The following is a 25,069-nucleotide window of genomic DNA, read 5'->3' as shown; positions in this document are numbered from 1 at the left end:
GGCGGCGGTGGTGGATGGCCTGAGGCGCGGAGAGGGTGAACCGCGCGGGGAGCGGAGCGGCGGCGGCGGCGGCAGCGGCAGCGGCAGCAGCGCGGGGGGCCGCGCCCCGGCGCTTTGTCTGCCGGGCGCGAACAAAGGCGGCACCGCGCCGGCACCCGCGGGAGCGGCGGCGAGCGAGCGAAGCCACTTGGAACCGGGATTCTCAGGAGCCGAGCGCTCAGCTCACCTCTCTGCCCCACGAGGGGGCTTGGGTCGGGGGCTGCCTTGGGGGGTGCGGGCAGATCCGCCCCTGCCTGCACCCCCGCCTGCTGGTCCCGCTCCTGCCCGCCCTCTCCCGCCGCCCCCACGCCCCGCCGGGCAGGATGCGCGGGGGCTGCGCGGTGGCGGCGGCAGTGGCGGTGCCCTGGCTGGCCCTGCTGGCCCTGGCCCGGCAGCCGCTCAAGAAGCCGTCGGCCGCCCCCCACCTCACCCGCCGCCCCTTCCTGGTGGCCTGGAACGTGCCCACCCAAGACTGCAAGCCCCGCTTCCAGGTGAACTTTGACTTCAGCATCTTCGACCTGGACGCCTCCCCCAACCAGGGCTTCACGCGGCAGGACCTCACCATCTTCTACAAGGAGCGCCTGGGGCTCTATCCCTACTACACCCGACAGGGTGTGCCCGTCAATGGCGGTGTCCCCCAGAACAGTAGCCTGTCGGAACACCTAGACAGCCTTAAGGATGTCATCACCTACTACATCAAGTCGCCCACCAAGGAAGGGCTGGCTGTCATTGACTGGGAGGAGTGGCGGCCCGTCTGGGCTCGCAACTGGAAGCCCAAGGACATCTACCGGGAGGTGTCACAGGATCTGGTGTTACGGCGTCACCGCAACTGGACCCGTGAGATGGTGAACAAGCAGGCAGTGTTTGAGTTTGAGTCTGCTGCCCAGGAGTTCATGGTGAGAACCCTGCGCAAGGCCAAGAGCATCCGACCCAAGCAGCTCTGGGGGTTCTACCTCTTCCCTGACTGCTACAACCACGACTACAGCAAGAACAAGGAAAGCTACACCGGGCAGTGCCCAGACGTGGAGAAGACCCGCAATGACCAGCTAGTGTGGCTCTGGAAGGAGAGCACGGCGCTCTACCCCTCCATCTACCTCGACCCACTCCTGGAATCCACTCCCAACACCCGCAAGTTTGCACGGGCACGGGTGATGGAGGCCATGCGCATCTCACAGCAGCACCATGATGACTACTGCCTACCTGTCTTTGTCTACACCCGACCCACCTACGTCCGCAAGCTGAGTGTGCTCAGTCAGGTAGGGCTGCACCACAGACATCTTTATCCCAAGCCCCTGGGCGTCTGGGCTTTGGGGTCAGCCAAGGTGGTTCCTCTGCCAGTGTTCTATCTTGATCCCCTGGAGCAGAGTGGCTCTGGAGGCTGGTGTCTGTTCTCGTGGTGCAGCCCATGGTTTGGCTGTCTCCATGTGGGGTGGGGAATGGCACCATTTGTCATGTGACTGGCTCCAGTGAGCAGGAGGCATGCCCAGCCCTGCTTCCTTCCCTTCAAGGGATGCCACCATGTGAGGACCCCTAGCTCAGCCCCTCTGTGGCTGGATGGTGGGGTGCCGCAAATTGCTTCTGCTATGGATGAGGTGTCTGGCAACAGGACTGGGACCCCAGGGTATGTGAGCCCACAGACCCTGTGCTGTGCTGGCTTAACCCCTGAGGAAGAGGGCAGTGGTGGAAAGTCTCCTCCCCAAGGATCTGGGACAGTCCCCTCTCCCTGTGACTTGAAGCAGGGGTGGGTCTTGCCCCCCCAGCCCTGTAGTGGACACATTGTGCTGGGGGTTTGGGCACTAACCAGGCTCTGTCCCCACAGCCAGACCTGATCTCCACCGTTGGAGAGAGCGCAGCACTGGGTGCAGCTGGAGTAATTTTCTGGGGCGATGCGGATGGCACCAAAAACCGGGTAGGTTTGGGTTCCATGTGGGAATTAGGTGGCGGGTGAAGGAGTCACCTTCCCCCAGAGGAAGACCAGTGGGTAAGCTGTCCTCTCCATCTGAGGTGCTTGTCTCCCTGGGTCACGCCAACATGCCCCTGGTGCTCCCTTTTCCCTAGGAGTCGTGCCAGACTGTGAAGAACTACCTAGAGGGGGACCTGGGGCGCTACATCGTGAATGTCACGACGGCGGCAGAGCTCTGCAGCAAGACACTGTGCGAGGGCCGGGGGCGCTGCCTGCGCCAGGACAGCACTGCCGATGTCTTCCTCCACCTCAATTCCACCAATTTCCAGCTGCGGCGCCGGGACGCAGACCATCCTGATCACCCTCTCTTCTGGGCCGAGGGCCAGCTGTCCCCTGCTGACATCCTCTTCCTACGGACCCACTTTCACTGCCACTGCTACCAGGGCTGGCAGGGCAGTAGCTGCCAGACACCTGCTGGTCCTGGCAATGGTGCCTCTGGGCTCCTGGCACCACTGGGACTTGGGCTGCTGTTGCTGCTTGCAAGCTGGTGCTGACCCCCACCCTGGACTGAGCTGCCCCTTTCTGTGGTGGTGTAGGGGCCTATTTAAGATATCCCTACCCTGCCTGGGAGGCAGCTTGTTATGGAGGGCTGCCCCTCACTGTGAGGGGAAGAGCTATGTTGCCCTGTCTCTGCCCTCCCTGCTGCAATGGGGATGGAGGGAGGAGAGGGCCCCTTTCCTGTTGTAAGGAGAGGGATGGGGGCAAGAGGGACATGGGGGCGGGGAATGGGTTCTGTGTGGTGCTGAGCCCCTGTGTGCTGCCCTACACTTTAAGTGCTTTACTTCGAATAAAGCTGGTAAGAGGGAGAGGTGTGGGTTGAGTTGGTGGGGCAAAGGGAGGCCACGGGTCACCCAACTTCCAGACGTGGCCACCGTGGCGTGGGAGTGCTGGGGGTGGGTGTGCAATGCCTCTGCCGAGCTGGGGGCTGAGTTCTCCCCGTGGGGCTCGGGGAGGGCGCTCCGAGGGTGGGAGCTCCCTCCGTGGCGCCGGGACCGCGTGGGCAGCCACGGCCGGGCCACCCACGTGGAGCCGCGCTGGCCACGCCCCCGGCCACGCTCCGCCCCCGCCGGGCTCCTCCTCGGGATTCCCCGCCTGGCCTCGCCCCCTTGGGTGCCTTCGCCACGCCCAAAAAGTGGGGAATACACCCCTCCTTCCCCGCTGTCTCCGAGCTGGGCAGTGTCCGGGCTGAGGGCTGGAAGCACCTCGGGATTGCCGCGTGGGGACACCATCCTATGCGCCACGGCCGGGGATGGGTACAGCCCTGCGGGGCTGGGGACATCCCTGTACCACGAGTGTCCTTGAGCTCCGCTGTCTCGTGCCACGACTGTCCCCCAGCGGTGCCCTCGTGTGGCTCCTGTCCCCGTGCCCTGCTTTGCCCGTGCAGCCTCTCCGGACACTGCTTTGTTCTTTGGGGCGCCCGTGGGCACGGCGCGGCCCCGCGTGGCACAGTCGCCCTGCTGCCCGCTGTGCGTGTCCCCAGGCTGTGTCCTCCTGTGGCTGTGGTCTCCACGCGTTGAGTGCTGTGCCTGGGCTGTGTCCTGCCGGGTCCTGCCTGATGCCGTGACTTTCTTCTCAGCAGTGCTCTCCTTCCAGCTCATGGCCGTCGCTTCCCCAGTGGCGCCCGCCCGGCGCAGCCCACGTCCTTCACCGTGACCTTCCTCCCTCCCCCCTCGTCCGTGTCTGTTTGTCTTTCCAGCCCACTCACCGCCGGCCAGTCATGGGGTGTTGACTCTGCGCATTCCTTCCCGGCCGAGCCCGCCGCTGCCGGTTATTAAGCGGGGCTGACACACGCTGCTGTCCCCATTCCGCGGCCGCTGTGCTGGGCATCAGCTGCTGATAACTGGGGACTTTGAGGAGGTGGGACACGTGACCCTGGGTGACTGGCAACGCTTGGGAACGGAGGTGTGTATTAACACTGGTCCTGGCTTGGGGATAAATCATAAACATCTGCCCAGGTCCCAGCTCTCCCCAGGCAGCTCCAGGACCCACCCTGAGCCCACTAGCATCATGGCATCAGCGTGGTCCTGTTGTGTCGTCTTGCTGCTCCTGCCTGCTCTGGCCCACGCTGGGGGGCCTGGCCCTGTGCTTGTCAACCGCCCCTTTGTCACCATCTGGAACATTCCCACGCAGCGCTGCGCTGAGAAGTACAATGTCACCCTCAACCTGGAGGTCTTTGATGTTTTGGCTAATGACCAACAGTCCTTCATCGGGCAGGACATCACCCTCTTCTACAGTGACAAGCTGGGTCTCCTCCCCTACTACACATCTGAGGCAGTGCCAGTGAATGGAGGGCTTCCCCAAAATGCCAGCCTGGAGGCTCATCTCCAACAGGCCACCCAGGACATTAAAGTGACCCTACCCAGCCCTACTTACAGTGGGCTGGCTGTCATCGACTGGGAGAAGTGGCGCCCACTGTGGATCCGCAACTGGGACTCCATGAAGATCTACCAGGAGAAGTCAGAGGAGCTGGTGCAGCAACAGCACCCACAGTGGCCCCCTGAGAAGGTGAAGGAGGTGGCCAAGCAGCAGTTTGAGGAGAGTGCCTGCAATTTCATGAACAAGACCCTGTGGCTGGGTGAGAGCCTCCGTCCCAACGCCTACTGGGGTTTCTATGGTTTCCCTGACTGCTACAACAACCACTTTGATAGCCTGACCTACAACGGGACATGCCCAGAGGTGGAGCAGCAGAGGAACAGGAATCTGTCCTGGCTCTGGAAGAGCAGCCGGGCACTCTACCCCAGCATCTATGTGCCCTCTTCCCTCAATGGCACCAACAAAGTGCTCGCCTACGTCCGGCACCGTGTGGCCGAGGCTTTCGCCGTCCAGCATGGCATCCTTGACAGCGGCATCCCTGTCCTGCCCTACTCTCAGATTGCCTTTGAGCTCACTGTTGACTTCCTTTCCCAGGTGATGGGGATGTGGGGGTAGTGGGCACCCCTCGGGCTGATGGTTTGGGCCCAAAGAGTCTTTAGCTCTGCTGGGGCTGTGCAGGGGCTTTGGGCATCACTGACTTCTCTTGCTTTGGGTGCAGGAGGACCTGGTGAACACCATTGGGGAGAGTGCAGCTCAGGGTGCTGCTGGCATCGTCCTCTGGGGCAGCCTTGACTACAGCACCTCCAAGGTGAGTGCAGAGGGTGGCATTGGGTCCCTGCCAGCAGGGACCCCCAGTTCCTCAGCTGTGCAGGGCTGTGACACCGCATGCCATTGCAGGAGATGTGCCTGAGGCTGAAGGACTATGTGGAGGGCCCTCTGGGCCACTACATTGTCAATGTGACGGCCAGTGCTGACCTGTGCAGCCAGACCCTGTGCTTCAGCCACGGGCGCTGCGTGCGCCGGGAGAACACAAAGGGCTTCCTCCACCTTGACCCCTTCCGCTTCACCATTGACCTGCACTCCAGCAAACCCTGGCTGGTGGCTCAGAGCCTGGACTCTGGTGATGATGTCTCCCAGCTGGACAAGGAGTTCAGCTGCCAGTGCTACGACAAGTGGCAGGGACCCCGCTGCGACACCCAAGGTTTCTCCAAGTGACCCCCTGCCCCGTCCCACCCCAGGGACACAACAGAGGATGGGGTGACACTAGCACCCTTGCCTTGGAGTTGGGATACTGACTGTGGGGCTGTTAATAAAACCAGAAAGCACCCACAAATGGCTCTGTGTCTTCTGCTGCAGCATGTTTTGGGGTGGGAGGGTCCCCCAGAAACACCAGTGGTGCACTGAGAGAGTGGTGCAGTTGAGAGAAGGCACGAAACACCAATTCCTCAGGTCAGCTGAGATAAAGATTTTGGCATCTTCATCTGGATGTTCAGCTTGGTCAGGGGGAACCACATGCTCAGTTTTCTGTTCTCAGGCCCTAATTCAGGTTATCTCTCCATTCTGGGACTGCATTGCATAGCAATGTGTGTTTACTGGGGACTTTAAAACTTGCACCCTTAATTTTTATTCTGGTCAACATAAACCACTGCAAAGCATAGACCATCCTCTGCAGCATGTGTGACAAGTCCATTTTTACCAAGACATGAAAACTCTGGTCAGTGAAAAGGAAGAGCAGAACGAAGCAGCATCTAGTTTAGATGCTTCAGTTAAATCATCTTTGCAAAACTGCGCCAGCGTAAGTGCTCTTATCAGAGATTCTTCCTTCAGTCATGTAGTAATGTGAGCTGTTTGTATCCTGGTATGGCTTGGGAGAATGTCTGTGCAAAAGAGAGGACCTCTCATATGTAGATGTCACAGGGAAGAGCATCCCCAGAGCATACACCATGGAACCCTCATTCTGGATTTACTTTCTAGGGCTAAGAATCCAGGCTGGGCTCCTCTCAGAGAGGGCTCAGCTGGTGCTGATCAGTTGCTTCTACTTGTTCTGTAGGACTACAGTTACAAAAGCCAGACCCTTCTGCGGTGAATTGAACTACATGAGGGGACAGTTGTTCTTTGTATTTCCCAGCCCATTCGAGGCAGACAGAACCAGAGGGGCTGTGCTGAACGGCTGTGGCCAAGGAGAGGGTGAACCCAGGAGTGAGTCCCATGGGAGGAGCAGGGATGGCTGCAGCCTTGGGCATCTCAGTGCCCCATTTGGGAAGCTTTCCAGCTGGGCCCCTCTGACTCCCACAGGTATGTCCTTCGTCTTTCTCCTTGGGGACACTGCAATGTACCCTCTTGGAGAGCTTTTGCAGGCCACACACATGCATCAGTTTTGGCAACAGAACCCTATGATCACAAAAAATATTTCCAAACATCTGTTTTCAAGATGCTCCATGCAGGGCACAAATTTCTTTCAAAAATCAGCTACTAACATCAATGTCCTCTGTAGAAGAACTTGGGTTGTGAGCACCCCCCGCACTCACACAGACCCTGACAGTGATGAACAATACTTGATTTCTGCAGTTACTACAGCCAATTTCTTCACTTATTATTACATTGAGGAGTATTTGAGATTATACCACTGGAGATATAATTAGACCTTTGGATTCCCCAGTCATGGCTTTCAGAAACATGCACTGGGTTATTACCAAGCTCTTTGCCAAGCTGAGGGCCCCTGAAAAAATTAGTCATAATTGGATTTTGGCCCAGAATTAATTGTTTTATCTAATTCTTACAAAGATAGCTTGGTAAATGTTGGGTGTAAATGTTGGAAACAATGTTATCTTAGTGGTTTTTTTATGTGGAATGTGATTTAACTTAATGAGCACTCAAACATGCTCCTCCCAAGTCACAAGGAATCTGATATCTACCCTCTATTAGATACTGAAATTGAAAGCAAAGTTCACCTTGCTATTCACACAAAGAAAATTACCATGAATTTCAAGTCCTCTTTATGCCTGGAAGGGACAGGAGCTGTGTGCTTGTAACTTCAAGTAATTTAATTTGCTCTAAGTGTTCAGCTACTGAAAATTTGGTGCATACTTTGGGGCTGACTTGGGGTTCTTCTGGGCACAGTATTATCTCAGTCCATTAACTGAACTAAGCATTGAGGTGGGCATGAGAAAAGAGACATTTCCTCAGCAGTTGCAGAGGGTCTGACACAGTCAAAAGCCACAGAAGCCTTGCAGAAACCTTGTCTCTAGGTTCAGCTTGGGACTTGCCTTAAAAAATGTGAGGCTGGAAACCTGGGCCAGCTCTTTCCCTTGATGTTTAAATAATGCAAGCTTGGGCATGAATGCAGTTTGTCACTTTCAAATAATAGTTTTAAATGTGTAAGAGGATTTGTTTCATTCATCCTACTTATTGTAGCTATTCCTCTGTCCTTGCCTCTTACAGCATATCTAAAGACACCCAAGACACTGGATTTTATGTAATTTAGCTTGTCTTTCTCCAGACTCTGAGGACTGGAGACTAGAAAGACACTGCATACGGTGCCAACAGGCAACTTAGAAGCTTCGAACATCTGCTGGGTTGTTTTTCTGCAGGTCTGAGCAGCACACAATGCCTTGGCCTCGTGCAGTGCTCTGCAAATGCCCACGCTCGGCGGGAGCGTGTGCTGGAGAGCAGCCAGCAGCAATGCACAGGGCTTTGTGTGCTGCATATTTCTGGCTGCTCCCCGTCTCTCGGGTGGGATATGCTTATGGTGCTGTCATGGCAGCTCCTGTTTTCCGTGCTCAGGATGAGTGAGAAACCTGCTGTGCACAGAGCTCACTTGACCACTGTGTTACAGGGTTCACACTAAATTGATTTCTAGGCTTTTTCCATGTGTCGCTTCAAGCAATAAGGGAAGTCTGTCATTTAAAACCTGTCCTTACATTACCTGGTTTTTAATTTCAACAACTGATTTTTTTTTTCTAGGTTGCTTAAGCCACGTATTTCCACAAATAATTTATCCAAAGTACTACCACAGTTTACTGTCACAAACAGGGAGAATTGAACTGCTGATTGCTCTGAAGGATTATCTTACTATCTGGAATGAAGATGCTCATTGTAAAAAGCTTTTAAGCGATTTCATATGACTAGGACTCACCCTTCAGCTAAAGTACTGTAAGTCTTGCATAAAACAGATGGAAGAAAGACCTCCTGAAAAATCCACAGACTTTTCAGATACAAGCTGGAAACTGGATGCCTATTAATTAGCTAATAAGAAAATTTCTCATCTGCCTTGTTTCTTGCTAAAAACATCAAAATCAGTATAGACAGAAAAATTTCCCACATTGTTGGGAGTTGGTTTAGTCAGAAAATAAGATGCTGTTTTCAATTTTGTCTTGCATTAACAGCCCACACCTATGGCTAGATGACCAATGGGGTGACCTTATTTTGAGAAAGCAGGAGTTGCTTTAGGACCCCACTAGTTATCATTTGCTGTTGCACTTGCCTTCATCCAAAGCCTTGAACAGAAGTCATAAAACCAAAATCAGGAGTAGAGGAAGAAGGCCATTCCAGACTGCTTCTCCTGCATCCCTGGCTGCTGAGTTTCTCCTGATGTGCGAGTACAAAGCACTTTTGGAAGAAATAAATCCTTCCAAAAGCAGATCATGGTAACTGTCTTTAAAATGCCTTTTATTCCATTCACATTGCAGTGGAAGCTTGTGGCACACGAGTGCTAGTCACTCAGAGCTCAGGTTGCTCCATATATGTGCAAGCATGTGGCAGCTAAGGAGAGAGAGGAGGGCTGGGTGTTTGGCCAGGCTGGGGCTGGGTTTTGGTCCCTCTATTTAACTGCAGTTCCAGAAAGCCCACCTAACTCCTAAACACTCACCTCTCTGCTGGATCCAAAGTTTACAGGTGAACAGCTCACCCAGCCATAGCAGCTCAGAGAAACATGAGACCAGAAGGAGGAGGCAGCAGCAAAAAAAGCTGCGCCCAAGGACACCTGAACATGTGAGCAGCTGGAGGTGCTCCCCAGAGCACCAGAGGTTTCATTGGCTTTGAATAAAGCACACACCTCCATGCACGTCAATAGTACTAAGGGTGTGTGCAAGGCTTCACTGCTCCCTGTTTATATTTTAACTAAAACTTGCCATTTTTTCCCATGTGCAATGTCAAAGCTCTTTTCTGATTACTGTTTCAAAAGTGAAATATTTAACTCCTACAGAAATAATTCCAGAGCTTGAATGCAAGACTCTGTATTCCAAACCCCCCTCAGTGTCACCTTTGCTCACTCAGAGCAGCACTGACTTGAACACAAGACCTTTGAGCTACCAGTTACCTAAACTGAAAGTGGATCTTTCTCACAGTGTCTTTGTATTTATGTTTTGTGTTTGAAAATTACCCACTCCTTACCTTTTCCCTTCTTCAGGTATTTCTAGGAAAGATATAAAACCCCACCCAGATTTAGGAAAGATCTCAATTGTTCTTCAGGGCTGTTATTCTGGGCTTGGCATTCCCAGTTTCTGAGCACTAGCAGGGACATCAGCCTTCATTCCTCTGACTCAACAGACTGCAATTTCAGAAGTTACTTGAAAAAAAAAAAGTAAGTCCTGAAGCACAGATTGTGGGCCCTCAGCAAATGTTTAAACATCCAGCAAAACCAGCAGACCTTGCTTTAGGTTATATAAACAAAAATGCGTTTGGGAACTTGTCCTACTTTGCTCCATAATTTTTTAATCTGCCAGCACTGGGGCTGGGCACCAGAACAGGACTTTCACCACAAAAATGTGGGCACAGCAGCAGCAGCTCCTTTGTTGTGAGTGCTCCAGGCCTGCCAGAGGCAGGACTGTTGTTGGGGTGCAAGGGCTTCCACCTTCTCTGTCCAGGAAATATGCAGTTTGTGTTTTCCACACAAACTTGGCTGTTGGGACCGCCAGAGGCAGAACACTCGTTCTATTCGCAGCGTCTCTCCTGCTCTGATTTGGCAGAACTCCTCTCCTAGTTATTTTCCAGCCTGGGATTTTAAAAACAGGCTAATCAGTGTCCTGTGCTGGCATTAGTAAGTCGTCAGTAGGAGTGTTATCAACAGCCCAAGGAGGGTCAGAGTGAGGCCCTGGGAGTGATTTCAGTGAAGCCATTCACTTGTGCTGTATAAAACACCTTGCGAACTCATTTTCTTCCAGTGACATGCTAAGCACAAAACCACACAGTGCCCCAACCCCTGCTCTAATCTGCTGGTGCAGACTTAAAGCAAACACCAAATAACATAGCAAAACATTTTATGTGAACTGCCCTGCATTTGATTATAACTTCTCAGGAGGAAAAATTTGATTTGATGGGTTACTGGTCCTATTTCCCAATTAAGACATAAATGGCTGTAATCCTCTGGGCAAAATTTGAGGTTAGTTTCAGCAAAAACAAACCAAGCTGGAATTGAAGCGGGAAAACCCCCTAAAACTTGGAGACCAAACCAGCTCTCAGTACAAAGTATATACTCTTTATTATCTTATTTGTTTTAATACACAGCAACTGATACCTGTGCACAGCAGATAGCAGCTGAGAAAACAGGGAGTTCAATATTTAAGGCCTGGCTTTTCTCACCATAGCAACAAATGTATAAAGAGAATAAGAGGACACAGATACCTCACAGCATCCAGCACAGCAAGGGCAGTGTTGTTGGAAGAGTGACTTTTACCAAGGTATATTATATACTGTCCCAGTGCCTGATGCAGAACCACAGTGGATGTCTGAACAGAGGAATCCAGTGTACCCTGGGGAATGTGTGTTGTGCAAAGCATCAGCAGCATTTACACAGAGGTAGGTATTTGCTTCCTTGTCTTCAGGGCAGCTGGGAAAAGGGGTGATCTGTGTTTAATCTTATTCTCCTTTCATAAAACAGTGGAGGTGGTGACTCTTGAATGTGGGTCTGCTCTCCCTGACTGCATGAACCAGCTCTTGGGGCACAAGAGACTCTTTATAGTCACTGTTCTAAAACAGAAAAGCCTTCCAAAGGCACCCCTTTCTTTCTGCATCACTGCCACCCTATCAAAATGAGTTAGATGGAACAGCTTTCTGACAAAAATCCATGCTGCATTTATTCACACTGAAAAACACCTAGGTTGCTTTTTATTTCATGGACTGTTCAGTTTGCTCTGATCATCTGCCCATAAAATTTGTTGAATCAGTGTTTACATTCAAATTGAATGAAGTAATTTGAAAAGTTGTCATCAGTGCCTCATCAGAGTATGCAGCCAGGTGAGCCCAGGAAGAACTGCCACCAAAATCTACTCAGAGCTAATCCTCAGGCTGTTGGTCAGAAAGGTCACAAAACCTTTCCTGCCTCAGTTGTGGTTAGAAGGCATAGTATGAGTACTAATTTACTGGTAACTACCCAAAAAAGCCTTACCTTTGCTTTCTAAGCAAGACAAAACATTTCTACCTGTGCAGGTTTATCTAGAAATACCTATCAATAAGAATAAGAGGATTAATCTTCAGAATGCCATGGGCAGGGTTCTTGGTAGATAAAATCGATGTCAGATGTAAAATAACAAGGCAGTTAATTGATGAGGAACCCCCAAGTGAGACAGAAGGAATACACATCAGAGTATTAATTTCTATTATGGTCCAAGCATGCCACTTATTTCTTCTGCTATGCAGACACTAGTGGAAAGAAATGCAACACCAATGCAAGCAATTTGCCAGAAAATGTGCTTAATATAATATTTATATAATCTTCTTACATGCTGCCTGTTGTGAAGGGGAGCTGTGATTAAACATACATTTTTTTCTTAGTCAAAGGTTATGGAAAATCTCAGTTGTCTGGGATCAAGAAGCAGCACTTGACTACAGCTGCACGTACAAAAACTAAGCAGCATAAAAATAGCCTGACAAACACTCCAGCAATGCACACAACAAGATTCCCCTCTTCCAAAGAGCCTGAGAAAGGCCAGGCAAGCTCTGAGGGTCTGACCAGACTGGAGATGAGAATTCCCACTCAAAAAGTTAAGGCTTCCCAAACATCTGAAGTATCCAGTCTCAGGGTACCTTAACAGGCTTCTATGCTTTGGGACAAGGATACATCTGATTTTTTAAGATCTTATAATGTGAACATAAAAAATAGCTCAGAGAAAGCAGAAACAAGGTACAGCATGAATAGTGACCCCAAGGTGACTACTTGAATAATTGTATTAACTTTTGCTTGGCAGTTCACCAGTTAGTTTCTGCTCTTTATCCTTCTCCTGCACACTTACAATTTGGGTAAAGATTGCAAAAACATCTTTAAAAAAGACTTGTGTTATATGGCTCATCTGATCGCAATTCAGTCCTGCCTTTATTCAGTTTCCAAGGAATTTAACAAAGGACCCAACCTTCCAATGAAGCTGAGGAACTTGACCACAAATTAGCTAAAATAGTTACCAAAATCCTAATGGTTCACTCATCTTTAAGTTATTGTCACCCAGAGGTAAAAATTATTGGCTCATATTAAAGCAGGATAAATTAAGCTGTGAAAATACCAGGCCTGCCACAGCCAAGTTCTGATAAGTTTGATCAGATGTTTTTCCTTGCCAAGCAGCCAAAGGCAAGATGTATTTCTGTGGCCTTCAGTTCTTTGAAACCACAAAACCACATTTAGACAGAAGATTTTCCAAGGTCTCTAAGTGTGGAAATGTTTCCAGTTTAACTTTTTTTGAGAAGGGCACAGGACTAAGTCAAACATTTTCCAAACGGATGACCCAGCTTGCTCAGTCTACCCGAGCCCAAGTCAGGATCAAACATCCCAGGCAGAAACTGTGAGTATTTACCTTGAATGTTCTTCTCTCCTGCTGAGTTCTCCTAAATGTAAATAAATTATCAGATTTTTTTCTCCCCCCCTCATGAATTTGTTCTTAGTTCCACTTGCCAAATTAACTAGACCTCCCCAGTTTGCACAAAATCTCAACAACCTCATCAGTGGTTGGCTTCACAGAGCTTGAGCAAAACCCAAGACTTCTGGCAATTCTTGCTATTAATACCTGTACTGGTATTTGCTTCTAAGAACACTCAAGTCCTCTGCAGAGTCAGGATCCTGCAGCACAGCCCTTCTGGGAGCACAGCTGCTGCACCACGCCAAGGAAAGGCTAAGGTGTGCCTTCCCACACAGAAAAGCTGTGGAGGAGGATAAACATGGTTAAGCAGAAGACAAAAAGCACCAAAAGAAAACATAAGCCTGTCTGATCCCCAGCAAGGCCATGCTCACCAGCCTGTGTTGGGTTACAAGCAGCCCTCACAACTGGTAGTTGGACCTTTTGTTCTGCCAGGAGGAGTTGAAGTTTCTGGCTGACACTGAGCTACATCTCTGTGGCCAGCAAGAGAGGAGGGGCACTTTGAACCTTTTACCAACAACAAGCTGGATGGTTTTGTTGGATTTTCTTAATTTTTAAGGCCAGGAGGGTGAACTGCTGCAGTGCCCAGCCCTCTTGAGCTCCATTTCTGGCCCTGCCTCACTACCTGCTGCTTCACACCAACTGCAAAAATCCGGGTTTTTGGTTTTGGTGTGTTTTTTTTTTTTTTTTTAATGAGAACATAGGGATAAGATTTTGCTAAGCCCAGAAACCATGACTAAAAGATGTTTCAAGGGGAGGGCCTCTCCCTTACCCGAGGCTCAGAATCGCAGGTTGTTTCTTTCAGAGAAACTCTCAAACAGCTTCAGTGGCTCCAAGCTGGAAGGAGTCAGACCAAAACCAGAGGTAACTGAATCAAGTTCTGAGCTGTGCCATCTGTGCCAGTGACAAATGCTCTGCTCCAGAATAGGAGCGGGAACATGGTGGCTGTTGTACACCACCACATCTTCCTCCTCCTTCATGCTGTTAACAGTGGACAACAAAGATTGCTAAAGCAGAAAAGGCCTCAGTTACATAAAGTCACTTGAGCTTCTTAAGAAGATGATAAAGTAAATGAAGCATTAATACTTCAGGTGAAATTGTAAGGCGTTAATAGGGATTAAGTATTGTCCAGAAGGTGGACACAGATGACTTTGGTCTCTACAGTGCCCAACACCTGCACTATGTCACCTTGAGAAGCTGTTGAGCTCTAGGGGTTGCACAAGGAGCTGAGTTTTACTTTGATGGTTCCCCCAAAGAAAAGAACATTGCATCAAGCCAAACATTTTTTTCCCCATATTTCCCCTTAGTTCCTAAAATATCAGATTTCCAGGGTGGCTGTTGCAGCCTGGGATTGAAGGAGAGGTAGGGGCTTGGTCTCTCAGTCCAATGTAACTCAACCCTGGCTTTGAGTCACCAGACATGCACTTGAAGGAAGCGATACTGAGCATCACACTGAACTCAGCCACCCAGTTTCCTCATTGCAGGAGGCATCATCATCTGGAGATAAGCATGCAATACTCCCTGTTTTAAAAAAAACCCCAACCAAACCCAACAACCAACAAATCACCCTTTCTTTCATGGGGCTTAATTTCTGTCAGCAAGTAAGAAGTCATATTTTGTTAACTAAAGTTTTAAAGCATCAGGTGATACCCAGGCAGAGCCAGCATAGTTAAAAGGTTTATGATACCAGTGGGGGCCTGAAAGCAGCTGCCCAGACAGGAAACTTAGGCTTGATATCACTCGGAGACACCTTGGGAAGCAGGACTGAGATGTGTAGGTAGATGAAAAGACATCCTGCCAAGGTAAAGAAAGTTTGCATGTGAATTTTAAGCAAAACCAAAATCAAACAAAATCTCAACTCAGTTGCTTATGTCAACCATTTTCATCTTAAAGGGGAACTATTCTGATTTTGCACTAGGAAAGTGGCTTTAGACTGATGCTTCCTTAATCTGCCTTCATTTTCTGTTCAGCCTCTCTTTCATCTGCATCTGATGGTGTTTTCCCGTCCCAAAACTTGTTTGCCTATCTCTGCAGGTGAAAGGAACAGAAGGACAGATAACAACTCTCCCCTGAGCACAGTGCTGCCCCCCCAGGTCCTTGCCCCAGTGCAGGACATATTTACACTATGATAAGGTAATATCTCTGAAGCTTCTGTGCACACCCGTTTGTTCATGCCTACTTCAGATGGGCAGCCTAATGAAATCACAAAGCTATCAGGAAAGGCAACCACAAAAAACCCCCACCCCAACCTGAATAAAATAACATACTTCAGTATCACCCCAAGGCTGGTATAAGCAACTAGAGGATTGTTGTCACCAAGCTCGAGCTGCCAGATTGTCCTCAGGGATGTTGTATGGCAAGGACAGGGAAAGGCTCTAGCCCAAAGCAAGTGGGTGTCTGTGCCCTGAGCGCACCTGGAATGTGTTAATTGTCCCGACTGGCTTCACCTGGGACCGCTTCGGTTCAGTGGGAGGTGAATCCCAGCCTGCCTTGTCTCCTTCCCTTGCTGAGGTGCGGTGGGTTCTGGGTCATCTGCGGCTCTGTGGAGTAGCTGCCCAGCTGCTCCTGAGCGTGGCCGACGGCTCGTTGCTCACCAAACACCCTGTTGATCCCTCTCTTCTCCCCCACCGGCTGCGCTCACACACAGGTCTGCAAAATGGCTACAGCTGCTCCACCTCCCTCGTCTACTCGGTATTTTTATATTTATTTATTTGTTTGTTTGTTTGTTTACTTAGATTTGGCTCGCTGTAACCACACGCAAAGCCCCGCACAGAGAGCACGACCGCGCTCCCGGCCATGGGCCGCGCACCGGGAGCCGCCGGTCCATCCCCGCGCAGCGGGCGCGGTGCGGGCGCTCCTGCAGCCGGTCCCCACGCGGAGCTGCGTGAGTCCTGTCCCTCCGAGTCCGCTCCCGCATCCTCCCCGCCGGCACAGGCAGGGGCAGGAGTGGGAGCGGCGGGGCGGGGCGGGGGCTGCCCGGGGCCGGTTCCTCCCCTCCGCTCCGCCCCGCGCGGGGCGCGCACACCCGCGGGCAGCTCCGCGGGGCGCCGCGGACACGACCCTCCGCCAGGACCCTCCGCTGGGCTCCCCTGAGCTGGGGCCGTCCGTCCCATCCCATCCCACCGCACCCTCCGCTGGAGCTGAGGCGAAGCCGCAGATGTGGGGCTGCCGCCGCCGGGGCCGCTGCCCGCAGGGCCGGCGCTGCCGAGGTAGGACCTCTGGGGACCCCCTGCTCGGAGCGGCGCTGGGCGCTTCTCCCCTGCCCACCCCCTGGCTTCCCACCCATGGGGCAGCCACCGAGAGACCCACGCGCGTCAGGGCAAGGCTGGAAGGGGAGGGTCGTGTTTTCTCGGACCCCCCGGTCGGAATTTTCCCTTCCACCTCCGCCGAGGAGTCAGGGTGCCCGGCATCTCAGAGGCTCGGGCGGTGGGAAACGGGATTTGCTGGAATAGCCCAAGGTAGAGGAAGGTTTGGGAGATGTGGCGTGGAAAGAGGGAATCGTAGTGTAGCAGTGGCTGTTTGCTTCCCGAGTTATTTTTGGAGATCGCTTTGCTGTGATGGATTTTTTTAACTGTCTCTGGGAAGGCGGGGTTACATCGAGCTCCTCCAAGCCTTGGTGCCTGCCATTGGCTGAGGAAGGGTGTAAAACCAGTGCTTTGGCAAATACTGATCCAACTGGTTAGTTCTTCTTCCCTTATTCCTAAGGGCAACACCATAAAAACACGTAATCTGCATCTTTTTTATCTTGCTCTGTGAGATTTGGCTGCTGGCTCGTTGGGGCCTTCCTTGGAAAGGGCTGACTCTCCCTGGGGATTGAGGTCTGGTGTGTTTGTAAGGCACTTTGTGTAATATGGAATGACAGCTGTGACGCAAGTGTACCTAAACTTTTGAACATGGCCTCAATCATGGTTATGTTTGGGTGTTTTTTCAACACTTTCTAAGAAAATTGTATTACAAAGACTGGAAGATAAATCTGGTACCTTTCTGGGCACTCCTGCTGCCATGGGGCAGGATAGGGAGGCGGTAGCAGAGGGATGTTGTACTCGGATATGTTAACGGGACTGGGGAGCCTTGGCCTGGCACCCTGAGCTCCCTGGTGTCACAGAAAACTGGGTGTCACCGGGTGTAGAGTGGCCGTGGCTCCTGCCATGGTGAGTCAGAGGATTGCTCTTGTTTACATCCATCACTTTGCTTCTGCTGGCCTTATAACAGGCAGTGCCTGCTCCCTCCATGCCTGACTCCAACCCAGGCATGGAAATGGATTTCAGTAAGGCTGTGTTTAAAAACCATCTGGACTAAGAGGGAGAACTCTGATTCAGCAGTCACAATGCAGTGATGGGCCATTGCTTACCTGTGGATGAACTAAAACTCCTTTTCAGTTCCTTGGGTCATTCGCACTCTGCTTGCACTGGCATCTCCCGTGAGCAGGGATTTGTTGGCTGTGCCAGGTGAGCCACTGAAATGGATACTGTCCTCTTGTCCTTGTCAACACCTCGTAGCCTGGCTTGTTGTTGGCTCTGTAGCAAGTCCCATGGTGCTTGTGTGGCTCTTTGGAGTGTGAGGAGGAAAAACCCAAGGTGTTAATACTGAAAAAACCTAATGACTCTCTAAGATCTTTAAAACTTTAAAGATGTTAATTCCGAATTAAACATTTTATATTGACTAATGTCAAAGAAAAACTAGTTCATAAGAGGCAAAACATACTAAACTAAGTACAGCTTGGAGGGATCTCATGTAAGGTCAATTGATTTTGTAGTGCCCTGCAGAGAGCTGAAGATGGGACTGAATAAATACCCGTTGTGAGGTTCCTGATGCTCGTCCAATGTGTTGTGGGGCAGTTTGTGAAGTTTCCAGTAAGTTTGCTTAATGTGGCCTTACTCAGTTGTAAGGCACTCCCATAATTATGGCTGCAATTAAAAGCAATAACATCCATTTACATGAGATGCCAGTCCTTTTAAATCGGTGCATCATCTAATGAGAGCATTTGTGAAGGGATAGTTATGCAGGATGAGGACCCAAAGCTGAGAGTATTTTGGTGAGGATTTTGTTTCTGAACTTTTTTGAGGTCATTTGAAGGAAGGATCTGCTGTGAAATAGAACATTTTGTTGTGAAAATGTACTGATTCATAAATATAACCCTTACCAGTAGTAGGATGTTATTAAGTAATTATAAGACTATTTTTTTAATGTATCATCCAGCTGATTTAAAAAAAATCAGCTTGGTTACACCAGTATTTTTCTCATTTTGATTGCGTCAATGTTCCTTCTACTCCTATGAGTAAGAGATTTGGTAAATCCAACTTGTGGATGGTATTTAATTGCTGATGAAGCACTACGGATGTGTTCTGAATTGCTCACTGAACTTGCATGGTTTCCTTGGGGCTTAACCTCTGTGTGTGATGAGCACAGATTTTTCTTTGAGATAAAAAGTATTAGACTTGAAGTGCTGGCCTAGTGAAGTATTTCCACCTTCCACTCTGTATGTTTTGGTTTGTTCCTTTTTCATGTTTGGTTTAATTTACTGATTATGGTGTAAGCCTGTGTCCCCACACCCTGGGTGGGGCAGCTTCTTGGGAAGAATCATAAGGCCAATGTAGTGGAAAGGGTATAAATTCTGAAAATACAACTGAGAAGGAACCAGCCATGAACCTGAGAAGTTCAGGGTTCCTTGTGTCTGCTCTGCGTTTCCCCAGAAGCCATTTTTCCCATTTTAAGTGAAATAATTAGTCTGTTAACCTTTTCTCACAGGCATAGCACTTGGCTTGCAGTCTCTGAGACCGCAAGAGGGTAAGTAATTAAATTGTATAAGGGAATAAAAGAGAATAATGAACTCTAAACTCCCTAGTCTGCCTAGTTGGGCTCTCCAGTGGCTGAAATTACGTAATTTAAGTTGATTCCTGGTTTTACTTGAGTTTTATCAGGTTCTCAAAGAGAGGATATGGGAGAGAGTCCCATGCTTTTTCACACAGGTTATTTCAAGAGATGGTGGGTTGATTTTGGGCATGATTTGGTCATGCAGAGGGGCAGTGTCTGGGGCAGCACTGGCCTGGAGTGCTCTGACTGGGCACCGCATGGTGCCAGGGTGGGTAATAACCAGGCTTGTGCTTGGGTGCCTGCCAAAACCTGGCCCTAGGTATTGTAATCATATACTAATCATGAATACTAATCTCCAGATACACTTAATGTGTTACTGGGTGAAGTACTGACCTTGTAGCTGTCGGGTGGTGCTGTGTGCTGCATTAAGTAGAATTATGGAATGGTTTAGGTTGGAGGGGACCTTAAAGATCCTCTTGTTCCAACTCCCTGCCGTAGACAGGGACACCTTCCACTATCTCAGGTTGCTCCAACCCCCATCCAACCTGGCCTTTAACACTTCCAAGGATGGGGCATCCACAACTTCTCTGAGCAACCTCTACCAGGGCCTCACCACCCTCACAGGGAAGGATTTTTTCCTTGTGCCTAATGTAACCCTGCCCTCTGTCACTTTGCAGCCATCCCCCCTGTCCTGTTGCTCCATGACCTTGTCAAAAGTCCCTCTCTCCCCCTCTCTTGTAGCCCCTTTAGGCACTGGAGGGTGGAAAATGTCTCCCAGACCCTTCTCTTCTCCACAGTCACTGTAATGTTGTGGCTCTGTCAATTTGTGTCTATGCAAAGAGAATAAATACTTGGGGGTTTTGCATAAAATGTGTAAATTTATCTGTGCTATGGTAACAGTGCAGTTGTGAGTGCCTTTAGGATTCTGTTTTGATTAAGTCAAACTTATCCCTCATTTGAGAGGCTGGTGGATGGGGGGCTCTTCTGATGTTCATGCCTGTGACATCCAAAGATCTGAAGTAATGCACTGGAATTAATCCTGAAGCCCTTAAGCATGTAGCTGCCAGGAATACAAATTATGAGTCTCTTAATTGCAACTGACTTTCATCCATGTGATGGATAAAAAGGATGTTTTGTAATGTTTTATTAATAAAAGGGGATGGATCTGTCATGAGTGCCCTTGTGGAAATAATATGCCTGTTACAGCCCTAAATTCTATGTTTTGGTATAATTTTAGCGTTTGGATATTTTAAATTCCAGTATTGTATTAGTTTCCAGATGATTTAGTATGTTACTATCTTGTTTACAGGCCATGCATGAGTAGAAAAAGGTATGAAAAGTTTTAAAAAAAGGGTTAATTAAGGGGTTTTAGGTTCTTGCCTCCCTTTTTGACTCTGAAGTTGACCTGACTCATTCCTGAATAGTTAGTTTTTTCAAATGTTCTGCTTTCTGCATACTGTCCTGTCTTTGTGTCGAGCTGGCTTCACACATGTAGTGCCTTGGCCCCAGGAGTTGCCAGGGGAGCTGTGGGATCCAGGCTGCCTGGCAGCTGTTCCCCTCTAAACAAGAGCCAGCCATGGGGCTGTTGTGGGCTTGGGACATGTCACTGCAGTGACACCGAAAAATGACTTTGGCTGGCTATTTCTGCCTTGCTGGGAAAAGCCACTTGTGATGTTGCATCTTTGGAAGTGGAGTGAGTGATTTCTGCACGTGCAAACAGCAGCAGACTCTGGGAGTTGGCTCAGCCTGTGCTGGCATTGCAGAGGCTGTTTGATCCTGCATATGTTTTAGGTGCCTAAATAGGAAGGCTTCCCTAAGCAGCGAGAAATCCTTGTGTCTGGGTTAGGTGCAGCTTGCCAGTGCATAGTTTAAATCAAAGGATGCAAAGGAGAGAATATTTTTGGTGATTTATTTATAGCTAAGAGCTTCTATACAACTACACTCCACTCCCTTTGACATAACCTAATCAAGAAGCACAACAAACATGAGCTGTTTTAATGCATCTGAAACTGCTTCTGACTAGTGATTGCTGCTACAACAATACTTAGATTTAAGGCTGGTTTTTCCTTCCTTTTAAGTTTTCTTTTATAGTCATATATCTCCTTGTAAATCTATTTGCTATTGGTTAACAACAAGCAACATTTGTTGTTCATGGGAACCCTGTGGATATTCTTGAGAATAGAGCTGTGCAGCATTTACCTTCTGCATTGAGGGGAAAAAAATAAAAAAAGCTTTGTAGTTTTTTCTTCTACCCATGTGAAACTGGTTTCCCCAAAACAATGAGGAGATTTCAGGGGTTCGTGACCTCTTGTAATTAAAAAATGTCAGATGGCTTGTGAGGAGGGGCTAAGGAGGAGTGGGAACAGCCCTTGCTGAGGACAAAGCAAGCAGCCCTGCTAGAGCTGAAGTCATTACTCATTTTTGGTATGAGATTGATCTAGCAGCTTCTTTTTTATCCTGAGAAATGATACTTTTGGGGATTAGAATAGGGGAGCTTAAAAATCCAAGCAGTTCTGGAAGAGATGTCTCCCACAGATTTATGTCTTGGGATTGTAATTGATTTTTCTTCCCCAGGCTGGGCCGGTTGCAAGGATTTGTGCTTGTCTGGTGTCAGTCTCGTGTCTGATGGGACAGGTCAAAGCACTGTGTGTTCTGGGACTGTTGGCAGGGCACCTCTTCATTCTTGGTCGCCACTTTTCACTAAAATGGAGGAGACTGATGTTTCTGAGACCTCTGTCCTGTGTGAAAAAAGGTTCAGTGAGTTCAGAGAGGGCTTTGGTGGTGAGGGGGAGACCCGAGGAGGACACAGACCAACCCAGCGTGGGGTGGCTAGAGCCAGCCAGCCTGGACAGCTGTTGTTTCACTGGAGGGGCTGAGTGTGAGGGCCAGTGTTTGCTTCTGATTCTTTGATTTTGTTTGCTATTTTTATATGCCTTATACATTTCACTTTCAGTTTAAATTTTGGAGTGTTTTTACACCTGTTGGTGCCAAAGGCTGTCCCTTACACTGTGTGTGCTGGAGCATGGCCTTCTGTGCACCTGAGGAATTTTTCATAATGTTTTTTCTCTAGGAACACAAAAGTTATTTTTCAAAATACAAAGATATTTTAGGTGAGGTGATTTTATTTGTTTGTTTGGGCTTTTAAAATTTAAATAGAAGGTTTCTTTACTTACATTATGCTGGCCACTCTCACTTGGTAAATGTTTCCCCTTGCAAGAGTTTTGTTGGTAGCATTTGTGCTGTTTTTAGCCTGTCTGCACTGCATAAATTTGATTATTTTGGCTGTCATAATTTTGTTATCCTTATTAATCTTCCTCATTTGCATATTGATCCTGTTAGTCTCAGGAAGCAGATAAGCCGTTTAGCTGTACTTGGAAAATACAGAGAAAATGAGAAATCTGCCCTGGAGGTTCTGAAAACTGAGATTCCCTGTGATTTGGATCTCTGTATGTCTGGCCTATATTTTTTTCCCCTCCAGTGCTATGTTTTAGACTACCCGACATCACTGCAGTTTGCCAAATTAACATTAATTTTGCTTTTTTTGTAAATTCTGTCATTGGTAGCTTTTGAGAAGCTTTGCTCTAGTTTGCTTGTATTTTTATTTGGATGAATATACTCCTTTTTCATAAGCTTAAGAATATTTTCAGTGACAGCTGGCATCACGTATGCTGTGAGTTTTTTTCCTCCTTGTCTCAGTGTCAGTTTTCCATGCTGGCTTTCCATAGGGATTTATTCTTTATTTTCAAAAAACCTGCCTTTCTGTCTCCATTGTCTACAGGGCACCATGAAACCAAGTGTAACTGTAGAGGGCTTTGGGCCCCTTACTCTGCTCTTGCTTCCATTGCCATGTGCTTTCGGATGACCTACATGTGCCATATGGTAGTGTAGGCTGGAGTAGTCTTCTATTGGACCTTTAGGTCCTGTCCCACTTTGTTTTAACTCAGGTCAAGTCCCCCTTACAACGTGAGGTTGTACCCCCTCTCAGCCTGTCCTGTTCCAAGGCCATTTTGGCTGCTTCTCTCTATTACATGCTGTTTATGTCACTGAAATGTTTGCAGACCCCTCTTTTATTCTTGTTCTCCTCAACCCCTCTGCACAGTCACTGCTGCTTCTAATAAATTGTTCTTTCTTCCGTGATAATGTTCCCCCCTCCCGGTCTGGCATTTCCTCCTCCTCCCTCAGCTTGCCCTTGTGCTGCCCTTGTCTCCCTGTGCCCTTTTCCAGGCGTTCACTTGGCTCCAGCCTCTGTTATGTGCTGATGACTCACAGATGCACTCGACACCTCCGAGGGTTTGTCACCCAGCCCTGCGGCTGTTTTCCTCCCTGCCTTTTCCTCTTTGATTTCTCCATCAATCATTCAATATTTCACACCCCAAACCCCAGGTGGTGCTTCCTAAGCTCTCTTATCTCATGTCTTTTAAAGTGCTGCCATCTGATAGGTAGCTCTGTCCCAGAGCCTTTGTGATTTTTTTAAAAATTAATTTGGTTTTATTTCTTGCATTTGAATCGCATGCAAATTTTGTGTGCTCTTTATTGTCAATATATTTCTCCTTTTTCATCTCTTCAGACAACTTCCCTAATGCACGTAATAAGTTTTTACAGATGTTTTTCTTCAAAGTAGCTGTCTTGAGGAATTGTACTTCTGAAATCAGTTCATCACATTTGGTTTCAAAGATGGCCTGAAGTGTTTTAGTTTCATTCTGAGAAGGCAGCTGCCCTTATTTTGTCTTTTTTTTTTTTTAATAATTTAGCAGCCCAGATCTAGCTATTATGAGCAAGTGGGATTCATGGCATTCTAACTGAATGACAGGAGAAAGGATATGTATAAATAAATGTTAAAATGTCTAATATAAAAGTAGCTGAGCATAATTCATAAGCCAATCAGCCTGGATATGGGTTGTCTGTTTTACTTAACATTGTCAGTCCTTTCCCTGTGCTCCTTTTAACTACACTCCTACTCATAACAGCAAACCCAAACTTAGAACTGGGGAGGTTTTCTAATATGCTTTATGTGATTGAAGAGGAATAGAGAGCTTTGAGGTGAGAGAGACACTTTCAGACTGCTCAGAAGAAATTGCTTATAAGCAGCTCAAGGGGCACAAAGACATCCTGGTGGATGCAGGTATGGTTTTGCTTTTCCTTCTCTTTCAAGTATCACAGATTTATCAAGGCTTGGTTTTCCATGGTTACATCATGGATATCAGGTAACTGAAGTGGAGAAGTGGACTTGCTGCTGCATCACACTCCAGGGAAGAGGAGAGTGGATTGGGGAGACCCACCAGCCAGCCAGAGGTTGTGCAGGGCTGTACGTGCTGTTGCTGTAGTAACAACGTCAGATCCTACCAGAACAATGGGTAGGAATGTGTGTCCCCAGTAGACTTGCCATCTTGGAAACTCAGTATTTTCAGTTAACCTCTAGACCTGTGAATGCAAATAGGCATTTTATGCAAATGGCATGTATTTTGATGTCCTCTTTCTGCACTTCTTAGAACCACAGACCTCCTCATGTAAATAGCTTGGAGTCCCTCATATACAGTAAGAGTGTTTATCTACAACAACGCTTTCTAACACTGGGTTGCACTCAGAAAACATGAATAATGGATGCCATCTTCCCTTTATGTTGCATCATAAGAGGAAGATTCAAAATGTTTCTCAACTTTTGATGATGGAAATAGTTTTAAGCAATACTTGGAAGTACCACTTGAGGATCTCGGGTTTTTCTCAGGGGAATAATTTAAGTGTTCTCTCAGAGGTAAAGATGGGAGGTGACTGCTTGAACTGGAGGTGTAAAGATTTAGTGATTTGTCCTTCAGATTTGATGAATACAGTTAATGCAGACCAACCTCATGCTACACTTAACACAGGAAACTTCCTTGCAGAACAACCTCATCTCATTGATGGGGTTTATCTCCAGACATTAGGTTTATCCCACATTTAAAATACAGCAGTTATTTCTTCTGAACTGTGAAAACATCTAAATTAATATGTTTATATACTTAGAAATAGTAAAAGTTCTCTGATTGGCCATGCTTTCGAGAATGGTTCACGTAAAGGTAATGAAAGAACAGAGTGACAGTGTAGCAGGGTGTACTTTTTTCTG

General features: G+C 48.6%; 3 protein-coding genes across 3 annotated transcripts in view; all 3 read left to right on the top strand.

Moving 5' to 3' along the window:
* Positions 1-43: 43 nt before the first annotated feature.
* On the top strand, positions 44-3,886 carry HYAL2 (hyaluronidase 2). The gene is made up of 3 exons (XM_071550569.1): positions 44-1,295; positions 1,859-1,948; positions 2,098-3,886. Exons 1-3 carry the CDS (start codon positions 363-365, stop codon positions 2,494-2,496), a joined length of 1,422 nt encoding a protein of 473 aa, XP_071406670.1. The 5' UTR covers positions 44-362; the 3' UTR covers positions 2,497-3,886.
* A 42-nt stretch (positions 3,887-3,928) lies between these two features.
* On the top strand, positions 3,929-5,637 carry HYAL1 (hyaluronidase 1). Its single transcript, XM_071550570.1, has 3 exons — positions 3,929-4,909; positions 5,034-5,123; positions 5,213-5,637. Exons 1-3 carry the CDS (start codon positions 4,010-4,012, stop codon positions 5,528-5,530), a joined length of 1,308 nt encoding a protein of 435 aa, XP_071406671.1. The 5' UTR covers positions 3,929-4,009; the 3' UTR covers positions 5,531-5,637.
* Positions 5,638-16,166: 10,529 nt separating this feature from the next.
* Positions 16,167-25,069, top strand: part of LOC139669797 (6-phosphofructo-2-kinase/fructose-2,6-bisphosphatase 4) — a 50,477-nt gene continuing 41,574 nt past the window's right edge. The window contains exon 1 of the mRNA XM_071550562.1: positions 16,167-16,364. Coding sequence (XP_071406663.1) covers positions 16,313-16,364 — 52 coding nt within the window. The 5' untranslated portion in view covers positions 16,167-16,312. The remainder of the gene's footprint in view (positions 16,365-25,069) is intronic.

The sequence above is a fragment of the Pithys albifrons genome, chromosome 3 (assembly GCF_047495875.1).
Source record: "Pithys albifrons albifrons isolate INPA30051 chromosome 3, PitAlb_v1, whole genome shotgun sequence".
In the NCBI taxonomy this organism is placed as follows: Eukaryota; Metazoa; Chordata; class Aves; order Passeriformes; family Thamnophilidae; genus Pithys; species Pithys albifrons.
The sequence above is the reverse complement of the archived record's forward strand: the minus strand, read 5'-3'. Positions and strand labels throughout refer to the sequence as shown.

Bases quoted from the DNA above. Each gene is read 5' to 3' on its own strand.
- HYAL2 (XM_071550569.1), top strand. From the start codon at position 363: ATGCGCGGGGGCTGCGCGGTGGCGGCGGCAGTGGCGGTGCCCTGGCTG. The intron at 1,296-1,858 runs GTAGGGCTGCAC...CTGTCCCCACAG, and splicing joins AGCTGAGTGTGCTCAGTCAG to CCAGACCTGATCTCCACCGT. The intron at 1,949-2,097 runs GTAGGTTTGGGT...CCTTTTCCCTAG, and splicing joins CGGATGGCACCAAAAACCGG to GAGTCGTGCCAGACTGTGAA.
- HYAL1 (XM_071550570.1), top strand. From the start codon at position 4,010: ATGGCATCAGCGTGGTCCTGTTGTGTCGTCTTGCTGCTCCTGCCTGCT. The intron at 4,910-5,033 runs GTGATGGGGATG...CTTTGGGTGCAG, and splicing joins CTGTTGACTTCCTTTCCCAG to GAGGACCTGGTGAACACCAT. The intron at 5,124-5,212 runs GTGAGTGCAGAG...ATGCCATTGCAG, and splicing joins TTGACTACAGCACCTCCAAG to GAGATGTGCCTGAGGCTGAA.